Source organism: Enhydra lutris, unplaced genomic scaffold, assembly GCF_002288905.1.
Source record: "Enhydra lutris kenyoni isolate GAN:26980312 unplaced genomic scaffold, ASM228890v2 scaffoldscaffold98, whole genome shotgun sequence".
In the NCBI taxonomy this organism is placed as follows: domain Eukaryota; kingdom Metazoa; phylum Chordata; class Mammalia; order Carnivora; family Mustelidae; genus Enhydra; species Enhydra lutris.
In genome coordinates this window covers 934718-948316 of record NW_019154182.1, presented here as the reverse complement: position 1 = coordinate 948316, position 13599 = coordinate 934718, and the positions used below count along the sequence as shown (strand labels likewise).

The following is a 13599-nucleotide window of genomic DNA, read 5'->3' as shown; positions in this document are numbered from 1 at the left end:
GGCGGTTACTTACTCGGTAAGGTAGTCACGGTCTCCAGAGAGTTGTCTCCTCCTGAACTGTAGGGAGTGAACACACCAGGGAGAAAGAGGGAATCAATACTTAGGCTTTTGTGAAAGAGCACCCCATCTTTCTTAGTGCCCAAACCATCGGCCCCTGTAAGATGTGCCAGACCCATTGGTCTCTTTGTGTTGGAGAAACTCTTGAGAAAGTCTGCATTTCCCAAAGTGTTGGTTCCCCCCCCAACAAACAGGATTTGAAGGCAAAAAAGAGTTGTTTCTTTTTTTCCACCAAATCAGGAAGGAAAGCACTTAGCTGAGCATGTACTATGTGCCTGCACGCCCTAGATTCTCTACGTTAGATACCTAACACTTCCCAAAAAACAAGCTTCTGATACAGATGCAACTATTCCCATTTTACAGAAAAGGAAGTTGAGGTGCATAGAGGTTAATGAACTTTTGAAAGGTAACTAAAAACCAGCTTGAGCTGCAAGCTTTTGGAAAATGGATTAACTCTTCTCTGCCCAGTGGGGAGGCCAATTCCACTGGGAGTTTCACCAGCGGGTCCCTTACTGCCTTCCAATGCCTAATCTGATTTTATCTACTTGGATGTAGTTTCATGCTGTTGAATCTAACCTCAAGACCCATTCAAGATTACATTTCCTTTCATGCATTTAAATTGAATACATGTGGGAGGCCCGGAGAGAAGTACTTCTATTTGAACAAAGTCCAATGTTCAAATGTACTGTATTTACTGTTTTGTTTTTTTCTCCCTGCACTTCCTTCCTCAATGCCAGCATATTATTCCAGGCCAATGGATTTTGGGAACACCGTGTTTGCATCCAGCCCACCAGCACGGACTTCCAAAGGACAGGCCATGAATCAAAGTCATGGCTCTTCTTCATTCAAGGAATTGATTGGGATGAAGACAACTCTTTCAGATGAGGGCAGTTGAGTCTGGGGCTCGGTAGCCCCAGGTGATGGAGAGAAAGAAGCCAGGTGAGCTCTGCCATCACCTGACTCAGGTGCATCTCTCTCCCATCTCCCATCTGATGTCGAACCTAACTTGGCCTTTGGTTGGACCTTTGTTCAAGCTTCTGATTCTACTCCAACTGTGACTGAAGCTAACTGCTTCAGCTACTACCTGATCTTCCTTTCTTGCAACTAAAAGTGTTTACTCAGAACACTTTGTACTTGAAAGGGAATTAGAAATCCATATACCTCCTCCAGTCACTGTGTTCTCACTCTGCCTCCTTTTCTTCTTCACTAAACATATAAACACGAACATGGAGATAAACCTACACGCACACATCAAGTACTCCCTACTGTCATTTGTCTAAAAGTATCTTTGTTCTAAAACAAGTCCCGCAGCTGATCAAGACTAGCAGGCTCTAGAAATCTCTGAGTGAACACTTCTAGGAGAAAGAGAATTACACAAATCAAGATGTACAAACAAAAATATCTAAGCCCTCATTTCATTGAGAACCATGTGACACATGAAAGAAAAGAGACCCATACGAAACAGCTAGTTAGTGTGAGAGCCTTCCGATTAATGCAATTTATATTAAACCATGAGCTCAAAAGCTGGGTTTTGTTCATCTGTTGTCACCCACAGTGCACAGAGAATTACAGAGTAGACACTTAATGACATTTGTGGAAGGAGTTTCAGTGAGATGGAACACCAAATTAATTTTTCAAAAAAGCTTTTTTTTTGTAAGCAAATTTTACTTTGGTCCTTTGGTACCAAAGAAGCAAACTTATTTTAACCAAAAAAAAAAAAAAAAAAAGCAGCAATGCTCCAGAGATCTCTGGCCCTGGCACACAGTTAAGCTAGACAAAGCCGGCACCTGTCCCTGACATATGGTTCTCTCAGGTCAAGGGCTTTGGAAATAGTCACCGCCAAGCCTCATCCTACAGGTCCTGCCCACAGCAACACACCTCCCAACAAACATCTTCCCCTGTCTGACTCTATGAGGCCCCTTCTCTCCACTTTGTCTCCTACAGGAAGAGGCTCAAATTACAGTCTTCATTTACTTGGAACCATGCATTGCCTATTGTTTCCAAACCAGAAGCTTTATGGCTTCAGAAAATTGCTTTTCTTAGGTCAACCTATACATGGACATTGTCCAGGGGATGCTGACAGGTTTTGTGAACAAAGAAAAGATTCTGGGATTAAGAGAAACATAGGATTAAACAGATACAATTTAAACACATTTCTTCATTGCAGGGCTTCTCAGAGCCTTTAATGATAACATACATACATGTGAGTTCTCCATAAGGCAGTCATGGTGGGTAATGTTCCCTCACTAGTGTAAATAATTTTGCCCTCTTCAGGAACGTGTCAGGGGCTGGTGTTCCACGGAATACTTTTTGGGAAACACCAGTCTATTCTACCCAAGTGTCAACCCCGTATCTCAGGCTCTGACCAAGTTCCCATCATTAACACAGGTGGACCTTGGGGCAGGTATTTGAAACATTTAGAACAAGGGATTTTAAAGTATAGCAGCCATGGACTGGGCAAGGCTTTCCACTAGGACCAGAAGATTCAAACATTAGGCCACACCTGGCCTCCTTTACAGGGAGAAACAGAGCAATGGCAGAATGTTTTCATTGCTACAGAGAAACATTTAGCAGAAGATTGTCTATTTGTATCTGAATGCCAGGAATCTGTCTGGTTGGACCTTGAGCCTCCCCACATTACCCCACCACGTGCGGTTCCCCACACTATGACCTAAAACCCCTGCCTTCTCGAGCCAAGACTGAGCGCATCTGCGCCCAGCTCAAGCCATTTTTGGATTGTAGGTCATAAGCTCCGCTTGCTTTCTTCCCCTCTGGCTTTTCTTTTTCTTGCAGCCTCAGTAGCATTTGGGGCACAGTGGTTAGGAGACGAGACTCTGTTCTGTGCAGCCCACTGGCGGCCCTCTATCCACCCGGGGTGGGGGGGGTAGTGGGGGCCCAGGGGAGCTGGGAGGCATTTACCAGAGCGGCTGGTGTCCTCCTGCTCCCCATGCCTAGGGTCCTTTCTCCCTTCCTCCCACCCAGGCACACCTTCCCTTCTGGGGCTGTCTTCAGGGTTGGCCAGAGAACTGCCCTCGTCTCAACTGTTCCCACCCTGTTCCCTCTCACTTTTCCAGAAGAAAGTTTCCATCTGAATTCACTGGGCGGAAGAAGGGAGGAGGCAAGCATGTGAAGTGGCTGTAAAACGTCTTAGCACTCTGCCCTCTCCTGGCTGGCCTTGTTGTTTGGAATTCTGAGCTAATTGCCAATGACTGTGAAATACACATAAACACGAACTTCACTGGAAAAGAAAAAAACTGAAGAACACCCACCCACGCCAACCACTCACCTTACCCGCTCTGAGCTTTTTCTACCTCTGGTCTGGAATGCCCTTTCTCATCTGATTGCTAATCTGTCAACTCCCACCTTCTCTGGGAGCTTTCTTTACCGCCCTCTCTATCCCTGGGGCCCTCAGGCATCTCACTTTCAAGCAGCACATGCCCATGGAGCTCGAGCATTTGCGGGCGCTTCCCGTCCACCCCCTCGCCCACCCGGCTCAGTGCCAGGTCTGGTGCAGGCACCCGGGAGGGCTCAAGGCTGGTGAGTCTGTCTTAGTCCTCTCCTTCTGAAGTGGTATGTTGCATTTCAGAGTTTTCTGGACAGACGTGGACATATATGTGAAGGCAGAGGTGTGAGCACAGAATGACATGAACAAATACATAGAGACAGCAAACAGACGGAGATCTCCACGTGTGCACAGACATGTAAACAGGCAGGTGAAGACTCAGAGGTTTGGAGCTTTTCAGGTGCATTTCATGTTGGATTTGCTGACCCAGGAGTCTGACAAGAACCCTGGTTTTCTTCTTCTGTACAATTAAAGAAAAAAAAAGTTATCAACAATAAAATATCCTCTCTATTCACCCTATGGTCACATTTTGCAGAAATACATCAATTTTCGTTCTGAAACCCCTTCCAGATCCAGTCCTGGCTCCTGAGTATTTACACATTTACAAGAGACAATCCCCTCACCCAATTTCTGGGGGTGAGCCTGGGGCGGGAGGGGGTGAAGGGTTAGCATTACCTATATGACAGTCCCCGATACTGCGTGGTGACGTCAGAAAGGTCATTCGGTTTGGAGCCAATTCCATTGCCAGCCTTTTGAAAACACACCGAAGTCCATAGGAAAATGAATAAGTCAGAGGAAAGGGAGGCGGGCAGTTCCCAATGCATTTATCATGTGGCGTGAGCAGACCCTGGGCCGGGAGCCCGAGAACAGGCTTGCATTCTCCCATGCTCCTTTCCGGTCATTTGCCTTCCCTGCCTCTCAGCTGCCTCCTAACTGACCCGAGGACATGACTTGCTGAGCTCTGGTCCCCACAGGATTGCTCTGATGACGAAATCGGATCATGGTGGCAAAAACAGCTTTGCAAACTCCGAAGTGCTTTGCATGTATGAGACATGGCCATATTACTACTGCAAGCCCTACGCTCTGAACTTCTCTTAGAAGCACGAAGGAGCCTATCTCTAGATTGGAGTGGACCGCAGTGGGCAGTCTTCTCATAAACGTCACATTTCTCCTCTTTCCCTCTGGGACATTCTGTAAGGCAATCTTGTGGCCTCAGAAGTGCTGCCAGAAAGTGGTCATCTGGGAGGGTTGGAGCCCTGTTTCTTGGAAATTTACAGCAGAGCTTAAGCCACGGTTGTGGAGTCTCCTGCTTTGCACGCAGGTGCACAGACAGAATATACGTGAGGGTCTGAGCTACTCCTCAAGTGTAATCCAGAGGGAAAGGAGCACCCACACAGGTGGGTTCAGAAGGTTATTTTGAGTTGAAATGACATCTTTTCTGCAGTTGTTAAAAAAAGCAATTGTGAGGTGTTCGCTCCTGAAAAAGATGTCCCCTTGCACACCTGATTGAGAAAGTGACTGCAAAATCAAACCATTGCCACCCTCTGAGATGGACAGGGCCAGGCTAGGGGCAGAAGTCAGGGGTGCAGGCCCTGAGACCAACATGTGCAGCTTCCCCCATCCCCTACCCCCCACCTGGGGCCCAAGCACCCTTACAGTAAGGGAGTCCCCCAGTGCAGCCACGACTTGGATGTCTGCCGGTCTCAGGGCGTGCACTGGAAAGACAAGCGGACACACTTGAGTACAGGGGAAGGAACCTGTATTCAAAGTCTAGGGCTTCTGACCTGAAGCGGGACCAGAGGCATGACCTGTATGTGTGTTTGGGCCATGGAGACAGAGGTTATATGAAGGATTTCCTCAGAAAAGACCCAACAAATCAATCCTGGGCCTGTGGGGAGAGCGGTGCAGAGGCGACGTGGGGGTGGTGGTGGCAGGGTGGATGGACGGTGGGGAGAGGAGAGTGGAATTTACACATGGTGGGGTGGGAGGCCAGCTGTGACCTTGAGGGCAGGGCCACCTGGGTGCTGGACCATGTGAGATGAGCTATAGGGTCTGAGGCCCAGCCCGTTTACAGCTGCGTTCTGAATTTCTGCCAAGAGTCTGAGAAAGACTCATGTCAGGACTTGCCCTGTCCCAGATCGCTTTTGAAGCCTCCATGGAAATTTCTGGCCCTCTTGCAGGGAGCAGTGATCAGAGAGCCTGGGGCCCCAGGGCACCCTGCAGAGCTGACTCGCTCCTGGGACTTGCTGGGCAAACCCCCCCCCCCCCAGCTCTTGGCCTCAGGGAGGTCACGCCACTAGGCTGGGCCATTAAGGGGGAGCTCCTGGAGATCATCGACTAACAGGCTGAATTGAGGGCAGCAAACAGTTCTTGCCCTGGTCACCTTGGGTCCTGTGGGGTAAAGACATCGTTGCACAGCAGAGGGGGACAAAGCAGGGACCTGTTCCAGGCAACCACCTAGATAGGAAGCAAGCCCCAGCCCTAAAGCTGCCGTTGAGTTACACATGCCAAGTCTTGTCAGAGCGCTCGTTGGCCTCTGAGTGCTTTGGGGGGGCCCTGGGTTCTGATGTGTCGTAAGGGGCTTACCTGAGGTGGGTGTCGAGGAAGAAGGGGCTCTATCCCTGCAAGGCAGCTGGCTCCCATGACCCTAAAGGCATAGAACAAATCGTAGAATCTCAGGGTCGAAAGGGACAGGAGAGGTTGGCTGGGCATCAAACTCACTTGGAGAGCTTCACCAAACACACCTGGATTCCTGGGTCCCACCCTGGGGAGGGACCTGGAAAGGCACTTTGAGAAGGCTCCCTAGGTGATCTTAGGCTGGGATCCGCTAACCTAGTTCAGATCGCCCACCATCCAGTGCAAGAATCGGAGCATTGACACAACAATCCTATCCCACCCCAGCCATCTCTGATTCTACAGCCTTACGAGGATGAAACTCTCATCACCTAGGTCTCTGAAGCGGTCCGACTGGCTGGTCCCACCTGGGCTGTTAACCAGTGGGGCTCATCCTGCCCACCGCCTGGTCTGAAGGTGTAGGTCAGTAGACCTTATAGAAGAGCATTAATCTCCCTTGGCTGCCCACCAGGACCCTTACCCACATTGCCTCCCCCGCCACCTTGTGGGGCCAGTCCCAGCTTGGGGACTGCCCACCCTGCTGGCTGGAGGGCCACAAGGAGGAAGCAAGCCGGTACCTGCACTCTGTTCTTGTAGGTGCTCAGAAACGGCCAGACCTGTGAGAAGAGGGCGGTGAGCAACTCTAGCAAATTTGCTGGCTTTCTACATGACACTTTCAGCCTCCCGTGCCCATGTGCCCAAGCCCCTACCTGCCAGGCTGACCACTGTGGGCTCCCTCCCAGGATGCACTGGGCCTTCTCTGCAACCTGAACTCTTAGGAACAGCTAGCATAAAGCCCGCAGTGGCTCCCAGGTGAGCAAGTCTGTTCTCTGCTCCCCTCACAGCTGGCTGGGGTGGCTGCATCCCCTCTCCTTCCCGCCTCTGACCCTCCCACCCCAGCCACTGCCTCGGTAAGTGCATGTTGCCTACTCCCCAGACCCCTTGCCACCCCGGGCCACTCCCACCCTGCCCAGGCAAGAAAGTCAGGTGCTTTGAGGTCCTGCTCCATGTAAGCCCTGGCTCAGAGGTTCCCAGTGGAGGACATCGTAGAGGGGAGGGATCAGCTGCAGAGGTCCAAGTATCCGTCTGGCCATTTGCGAGTGAACATGGTGGGCGGGGGGGTGCTGGGCCTGCTTTACCTTCCCAGGTAATGTCTAATTTTCTAGCTCCAGCTTCCATTTGACCAGCCCCCACCCCCAATTTGACCAGCCCCTCCCCCATCGCCCTAGCAGATACTCCAGGTCTCAGTTCCTCGATCTTTCTATCTAGCCACAGAGACAGTGGCTACATGGAGACAGGGTATCCTTTCTGCCTCATCCTGGTCTTGACGTGCTCCACTGCCCCTAGTCTCCAAAATGAGAGCTGGAAGGTGCTATCATGTTCCCCTTCCTGGGTGTGTGCAGCCCAGACTCGTGCTGGGGCTCCCTGGGACATGGAGAGACAAAGGGACACTAGGCACCCCTGGCCACAGGGGGCTGTCGCCCCCTTATGGTCCAGCCAGATGGGGCTTTGTGGACGATCACCTGGAGTCTGGGGTGGGGGTGGGAACTGGGGATGAAACGAGCTGAGAAACCTGAGAGATGCTATAATCCTGGAAAAGATGCCTCAGATAAACAGACCCGTTTACAAGGACGCGGTTCGCGTGCTACCTGGTTCGGACAGGTGATATTGATCTTGTATTCAAAGTTGTGCTCTGTTGTCTTCTGGCCAACAGGTTCCAGCTAAAGCAAGAAGTGGAAAGAGATGGCAAGAAGGGAGAGGTCAGGCTGCAGGTCAGGGCTAGGGAAGGAAGGGATGGACACAGGCAATGGGGTCTGTCATCGCAATGGGGCGGGGGATCATACAGCCTGAGCGATGGGCCTCTGAACTCCTTCAAAAGCTCGCCAGAGTCTTTCTCCTACAGGGAGAGAATAGGTTTCCCTACCTCGGTCATCTTACCATGTTGTTCCAGAGGGCGCTGGCCGCGTGTGCGTGAGCTTTGCTGCTGAAGTGGAAACAGTCAGGAGCAAAGAAAGAGCTGTCCGGCAACCCGTCCTGGTCACAGGGCATAAAGGAGGGTCCGTATTGGAGGACGTCCGGGACACAAATGACACTCAGAACCAACCGGGCTCTGTGGGGCTCCCCTACATCCACCAGGCTTATTTTCCTTACCGGCGTCTTTGGCATGTCTACTTTCTCGAAGAACGGCTGCACGACCACCGTAAAATCCTCTCTTGTGTCGTACCGACCGTTCTCAACCAGCCGGTGAGTCCCCTCCTGCAGGAGGCAAAGGGGGCAGGGGTCAGGGGGGCCTCCCCACCTCCGCTCGGGCTGTGGGCCACCTCTTTCACTGCCATAGAATTGAACAGAGTCCGCCCCTGGAGTGAAATCAATCTGTAACAAAATCTTAACTGATCAGGAACCAGCTAGTTACTTTTTTAGATCAGACTTCCGCCTCAACCCCAACCTCCGCTCACAGCGGCGTGTATCTGACCTAGGCTGTGGGGGAAAAAAAGGAAAGGCAAGGAAAAACCCAAGACCATCAGCTTGATCTCCTCTGGAAGCTTCTGACAGGGGGTGGGGGAGGGCATGAATTCAATGTAATGACTTTTTTGGGATAATCATTACATTTAATTTATTTCTGTCCTACATTTGTTCAGAAACTCAAAGGTGAATCAGCAACGATATTTAATGCCCATTTATATCATCTGTGCATGGTGTGTGTTTGGGGGGCCAGGCATGCTCCCGTGCATACACCCTCCTTTGAGACCCTCAGGTCTGCCCAGGAAAGTAACAGAGCTGTTACTCTCAGAGCTCCCCCTTGGGCTCGGTTCCAGGAGGACAAGTTAGCCCAGTTCAGGCTCCAGGTTCTGCCAGCCTCTGCCATTTTCACTGCTTACAGGATTTCTACCATTTGGGGCCAGGACCCTGGCTGGAACAGGCAGTCAGGAACATCAGTGGGGTTATTACCGAAGGCGCCACATGTACTTTCCCCCTGGGGACAGCCAGAAAGAGAGTGCAATGCCACTGAATAGCAGTGTGACTTTCAGCAAGATGCTTCCCCTCTCTGGACCTCTCTTTCCTCATCTGTAAGTGGAGGATGTTTGGCCAGGCCTGGACCATCCCTTAGCTCCCTTTCAGTGCTACTGGTTACCCTGCGAATAGCTACAATCGCCCACAGTGGAATCAGGCCCCTCTTGGGAAATGAAAGAAATAGTGTCTAGAATGCCTGGCACATGGTGGTCATGAATAGCAATGATCATCTCCATGGAGAGAGATGGGAGTCATAGCTTTTGCAGAAAGTAGGGAGAGGATTCCGCCAGTGGGCGTGATGGCCTCCTGCGGTGAACCGTGAACTTCTCCTGGATCTCAGTGGTAACCAACATTAGACCTGGGAACAGCATCTGAACCCACTTCCTATGTTTGGAAAAACTCCACTGTATGAAGAGCAGCCCGCCTCCCACTATACAAAATGAGGAAGACAAATGCGGACTTTCCCAGTGATCCCCACACTCGGACTTAGGCACATGCCCAGGGGCCCTCCAAAGCTAGTGCCAGAAAGAGGGACAGCACAGAATCCATTCTGCTAAGGGTGGCAGCTGCGGTCGATTCCTAGAAGCAGCAGTGACAGTGGTGTCCACAGTGTCTCCACTGAACGAGTTCCTTAGTCTGATTTTGATCCTTATGACTTAGTCCCTAGAATTCATGATGCCATGATTTCTGGTGCCCCCACCTCTGATCATAGCTTTTTAACTCTTCCAGACCGTCTACTTAAATAATCCAACTGCTTAAATTAACCCGCATCACATACATATTCATTGCTTGCCTCCAAGAACCTGTTCTACCTGGAACAGGTTTGCTCTCATGGCTGTAACCTTGGCTGCCTTCCTTCTCCTAGTACAGGCCATGGACTTCTGCCTGCCCACAGCAGAAGGAAGTACAGCTGGGGAGTCACCCAGAGGGTGATAGATGGAGGCTCGTTCCCTCAAGCCCTGATACCCCTGATGGGAAGTGGTTCTGTTCCAAGGAGTCCATGAGTTTGAAGGATAGATCCATCCTGGTTACTGTTTGTAGCCTACTCTAGAAGAACCAGAAGGGTACCATTGTCCTCTTGAGTGACTGGATGATTATTTTGGGGGAAACTGAAGGTCGTCAAGGGAGCCAGCTGCTCTGGCCAAAGACTGGATGGAAAAAGGCCCCAAATGAATAATGCACAGGATGTCTGGAGATCATCGGCTGACTCTCTTTCTCCCTGTGCTCCCCCAGAGTATCTGCTTCCCTGGGAGAGGACAGCAAAGGACATGCAAGTCATCTCAGTGAATCCTCTAGACTCTCTTAGGTGGAAAGGGCTTCCCAGCCAGGAGTCAGAAACTCACACAACACTCTCCAAATGGAAATATTGTGTGTGTGTGTGTGTGTGTGTGTGTGTGTGTGTGTGTGTGTGTGTAAGGCCAGGAACGGAGATTTGGTGAAGTGTGTTCAGTGACTCGGCTCTACAAACTTAGTGCAAATAAACCAAATCACAGTCCCTGTGGTCTTTCAAGGTGTCTTCAAATCTGCAAACGGCTCACTGGTCACCTCACACCCTCACACTGGACAGCAGGGGTCATGACAATGAAAGCATGACCTCATTTTCTCACTGGAGCAATGAGACCACACAGCATTTCCGGTGCCGTCTCAGAACCCGTTCTCAGCTTACCTGGTATTGCTTATTCACTTCGATGAGGGCGGCAAGTTCTGTTGAGTTATCCTTAAACTTCAGGACACAGGGGCACAGGTTCCTGCGGACCGAACCAAAGAGATGTCTCACCTCACCAAGATCACTGTCCAAATGCACGACATGGACTTGAGATTCACAATCTATTTGACCTAGAGGTGTTAGAAGTCAGTGCTAATGGAGGCCCCGCCAGATGAAGCTGGAGAAAGTTCCCCAGCGCTGCATTTTCTCATGAAAACGAGCCAGTTACTTCTGACGTCTGCAGGAAAGACTTCCGGAGCTGGTTACCTTATGACTGTGTAAGGACAGTCCAGGCAACAAAGGTAAAGCACACCTACTTTTAAATAATAACAGTGGCAGCAACGCTCAGAATAAGGGCTCACATGTCCTGATGCTCACCATGCCAAGAGCTTTATGGGTATTAATCCATTTGATTTTCCTCTCAGCGATTCAAGAAGTTGTATTATCATCCCCATTTTATAGAGGAGAAAACTGAGGCTCCATGTGGTTAAGTACTTGCTCAAGGTCACATGGAGACTACGTGTGGGAGCCAGGACTTGAACTCTAGTCTGTCTGGTCTGAACCTGAGCTCTTAATCCCTAGTTAAACTGCTTCTGTCCAGTCTGTACCTCTGCTCTGGTTGGCCACCTTGCCCATCTGGGCTTTTGGTCTGGGGATGGGGGGGCGCACAGGGTGAGGGGATCAGAGTGTGCGTGGCTCAGAAGAGACTCGTGCCTCCAAGGAAAGGACCACCACGGAGACAGAACAGTGGAGAGGTGGCAGGACAAGGTGACCCCGAGTCTGCCTCACCTGGCAGTCAGTGACTTGGCCATTACAGGGCTGAGAAGGGACCTGGCAGATGCCTTCTTCTGAACTGTTAGCTTTAATTGTCTGAAAACCCTGCAGTGATGGGCAGCAAGAGACTTTTGGGTAAGCTGCGCTGAGACGAATCCACTGAACCCCTGGGTGGCCCAGTGACTGGAGAAAGTGGGAGCCAGGGGATGAGTCAGCCGCTGACAATATAGCATGCCTGACACCGGCTGCCTTCATAGGCACAGGTCACGCGGCAGCCGTCCTCCCACTCACGGGGTTCTCAGGTCTTCCCCGGTTGGGGGGAGACCTGTGCGGTCTGGGCCCCCAGCTGAGGTCTGGGACGCATCTTCAGGGGAGTAGCCAAGGTGTCGCTTCATTTGCAAGAGCAAATCTGGCCCTTGTGAATTATTCATTCACTCCCTCAGCAAACAGGCGCTCTGCTGTGTGAGCCGTGACTCATGTGGGGCGGTGGGGGGGGTGTGCAGGGCTGCGGGGAGAGGCACATGAATCATCACCACGTGCTGTGCTCGGGGCTGTCGTGGGGGCCCATCAAGGGTTACAGGGCCGGGGAGGACGCTGGGGTGGGGCTCAGCCCGCAGGACCTGGGCTCAGGGTCCAGGGGAGGCCATGCAGGAAGGAATGCCAGCAGAAATGACCATGCTCAGGTTAGAAGGACATCTTAATCCAGAAGGTCAAGGAGAGGTATCATGTCAGAGAGGGAGCTGCCTTTGGCTCTGGAGACGGGGAATGAAAAAGGCCTTTCCAGGGCCTTCCCAGGGCCAGGCCTCTCTGTGCTCAGAAAAGATTGTTCCCTGATTCTAATGTGACATCCTCTCCTCCAGCAAGTGACCGTAGCACCATAGTTGTGAGTGCCCAGCCTAGGACACCCCCACCAGAGAGAGATTCCCTCTGTCCTAGAGATGGGGCTCGATGGGGGGACGTTCTGGTTACACTGACTGGTGACCCGTGACCCGGCCCACAAAGGCCCACTCCCTTCCCCACGCTTTACTCTTGCCTCCCAGGAGAACTGAAGGGTGTCCTGAGCTCCCAGGACAGCCAGGAGGATGGTCGGGTGGTGACACAGACCCCGAGGTTAGCTGAGGTCTACACTGGGCTCACAAAAACCCATGAGGCCTCGTCAGATTAGAAAATGGGGTGGGCTTAGTCCTCCTCACACACCTGCCCTTGGACTTTCTAATGAATCAGAGTTGGTTTCTGCTGAGGATCCCCTGGTGCTTTAGGGAATGGGGGAGAAGCTTCCTTCTCACCTGAGGATAAGCCTTGGGCAGCTGACGTTCATCTCCTGGTACAGCTCCCTCAGACTGATGATCTCCAGAACCTTCACCAGGTTCACAAATGCACGAGGAACCTGAGAAAAGGCAAGGCCAGTCCTCAAGAGGATAGCGGCTGGCGGCTCCAGTCCCTCATCTAGGTCTAGGCCAGCCTCTCCTGCTGGATACCGGGTCTGGGGTCTTCCGTGCCCCATCCACCTCCTTCATCCCTCCCCATCTCCCTCCCTCCTGCTTTTGACACCTATGTGTTCAGGCTTCTGGGATCAGGACAGGGGCACTGTCAGTGCTGGCTTCCAGGGAAAGGTGAGCAGGAAGTCAGAGCCCCTCCAGGCTACGTCTGAGGCCCAAGAAAGACCGTTGGTTGAGCTGCTCAGAGGCCACACAGTCCAGCCTACACACCTCAGCATGGAGGATATCCAGAGCCTTCCCGATGTTGTCCGTGAAGTTCTGAGGAGAATAGCGGGCCTGCGGGAAAAGGGAAGGTCTAACACCATCCACCACCTAATTTCTCTGTGGACCAGGCTCGTTCATGTCTTGGGTCCCCTCCTTCTTGTATGTTAGCCAGAATGGGCGACATTGAAACATAAGGTTGGTCTAGGGGGCCTCCAGCCTTCAGACCAAACCCACCATCCTTAGGCTGGTCATGGCTGTGACCTCCCCAGAAACCTTGTTTTTTGCATAAAGTTATGGAAAGCTTTGGATCCACTTTGCATTAATTAGATGCAGGGACTTAGCTAAAGCATCTCACATCTCTGGGCCCCTCTAGAATAGGGTGTTGGAGCACG

General features: G+C 51.6%; 1 protein-coding gene across 1 annotated transcript in view; it reads right to left on the bottom strand.

Moving 5' to 3' along the window:
* The window catches only part of LOC111139296 (phospholipase B1), a 155457-nt gene that overhangs the window by 36838 nt on the left and 105020 nt on the right, over positions 1-13599 (bottom strand). Inside the window, 8 exon segments of the mRNA XM_022491535.1 lie at positions 14-57; positions 4076-4149; positions 5057-5115; positions 5987-6047; positions 6592-6630; positions 7663-7734; positions 7952-8047; positions 8165-8269. Of these exon segments, the coding sequence (XP_022347243.1) occupies positions 14-57; positions 4076-4149; positions 5057-5115; positions 5987-6047; positions 6592-6630; positions 7663-7734; positions 7952-8047; positions 8165-8269 (550 nt within the window).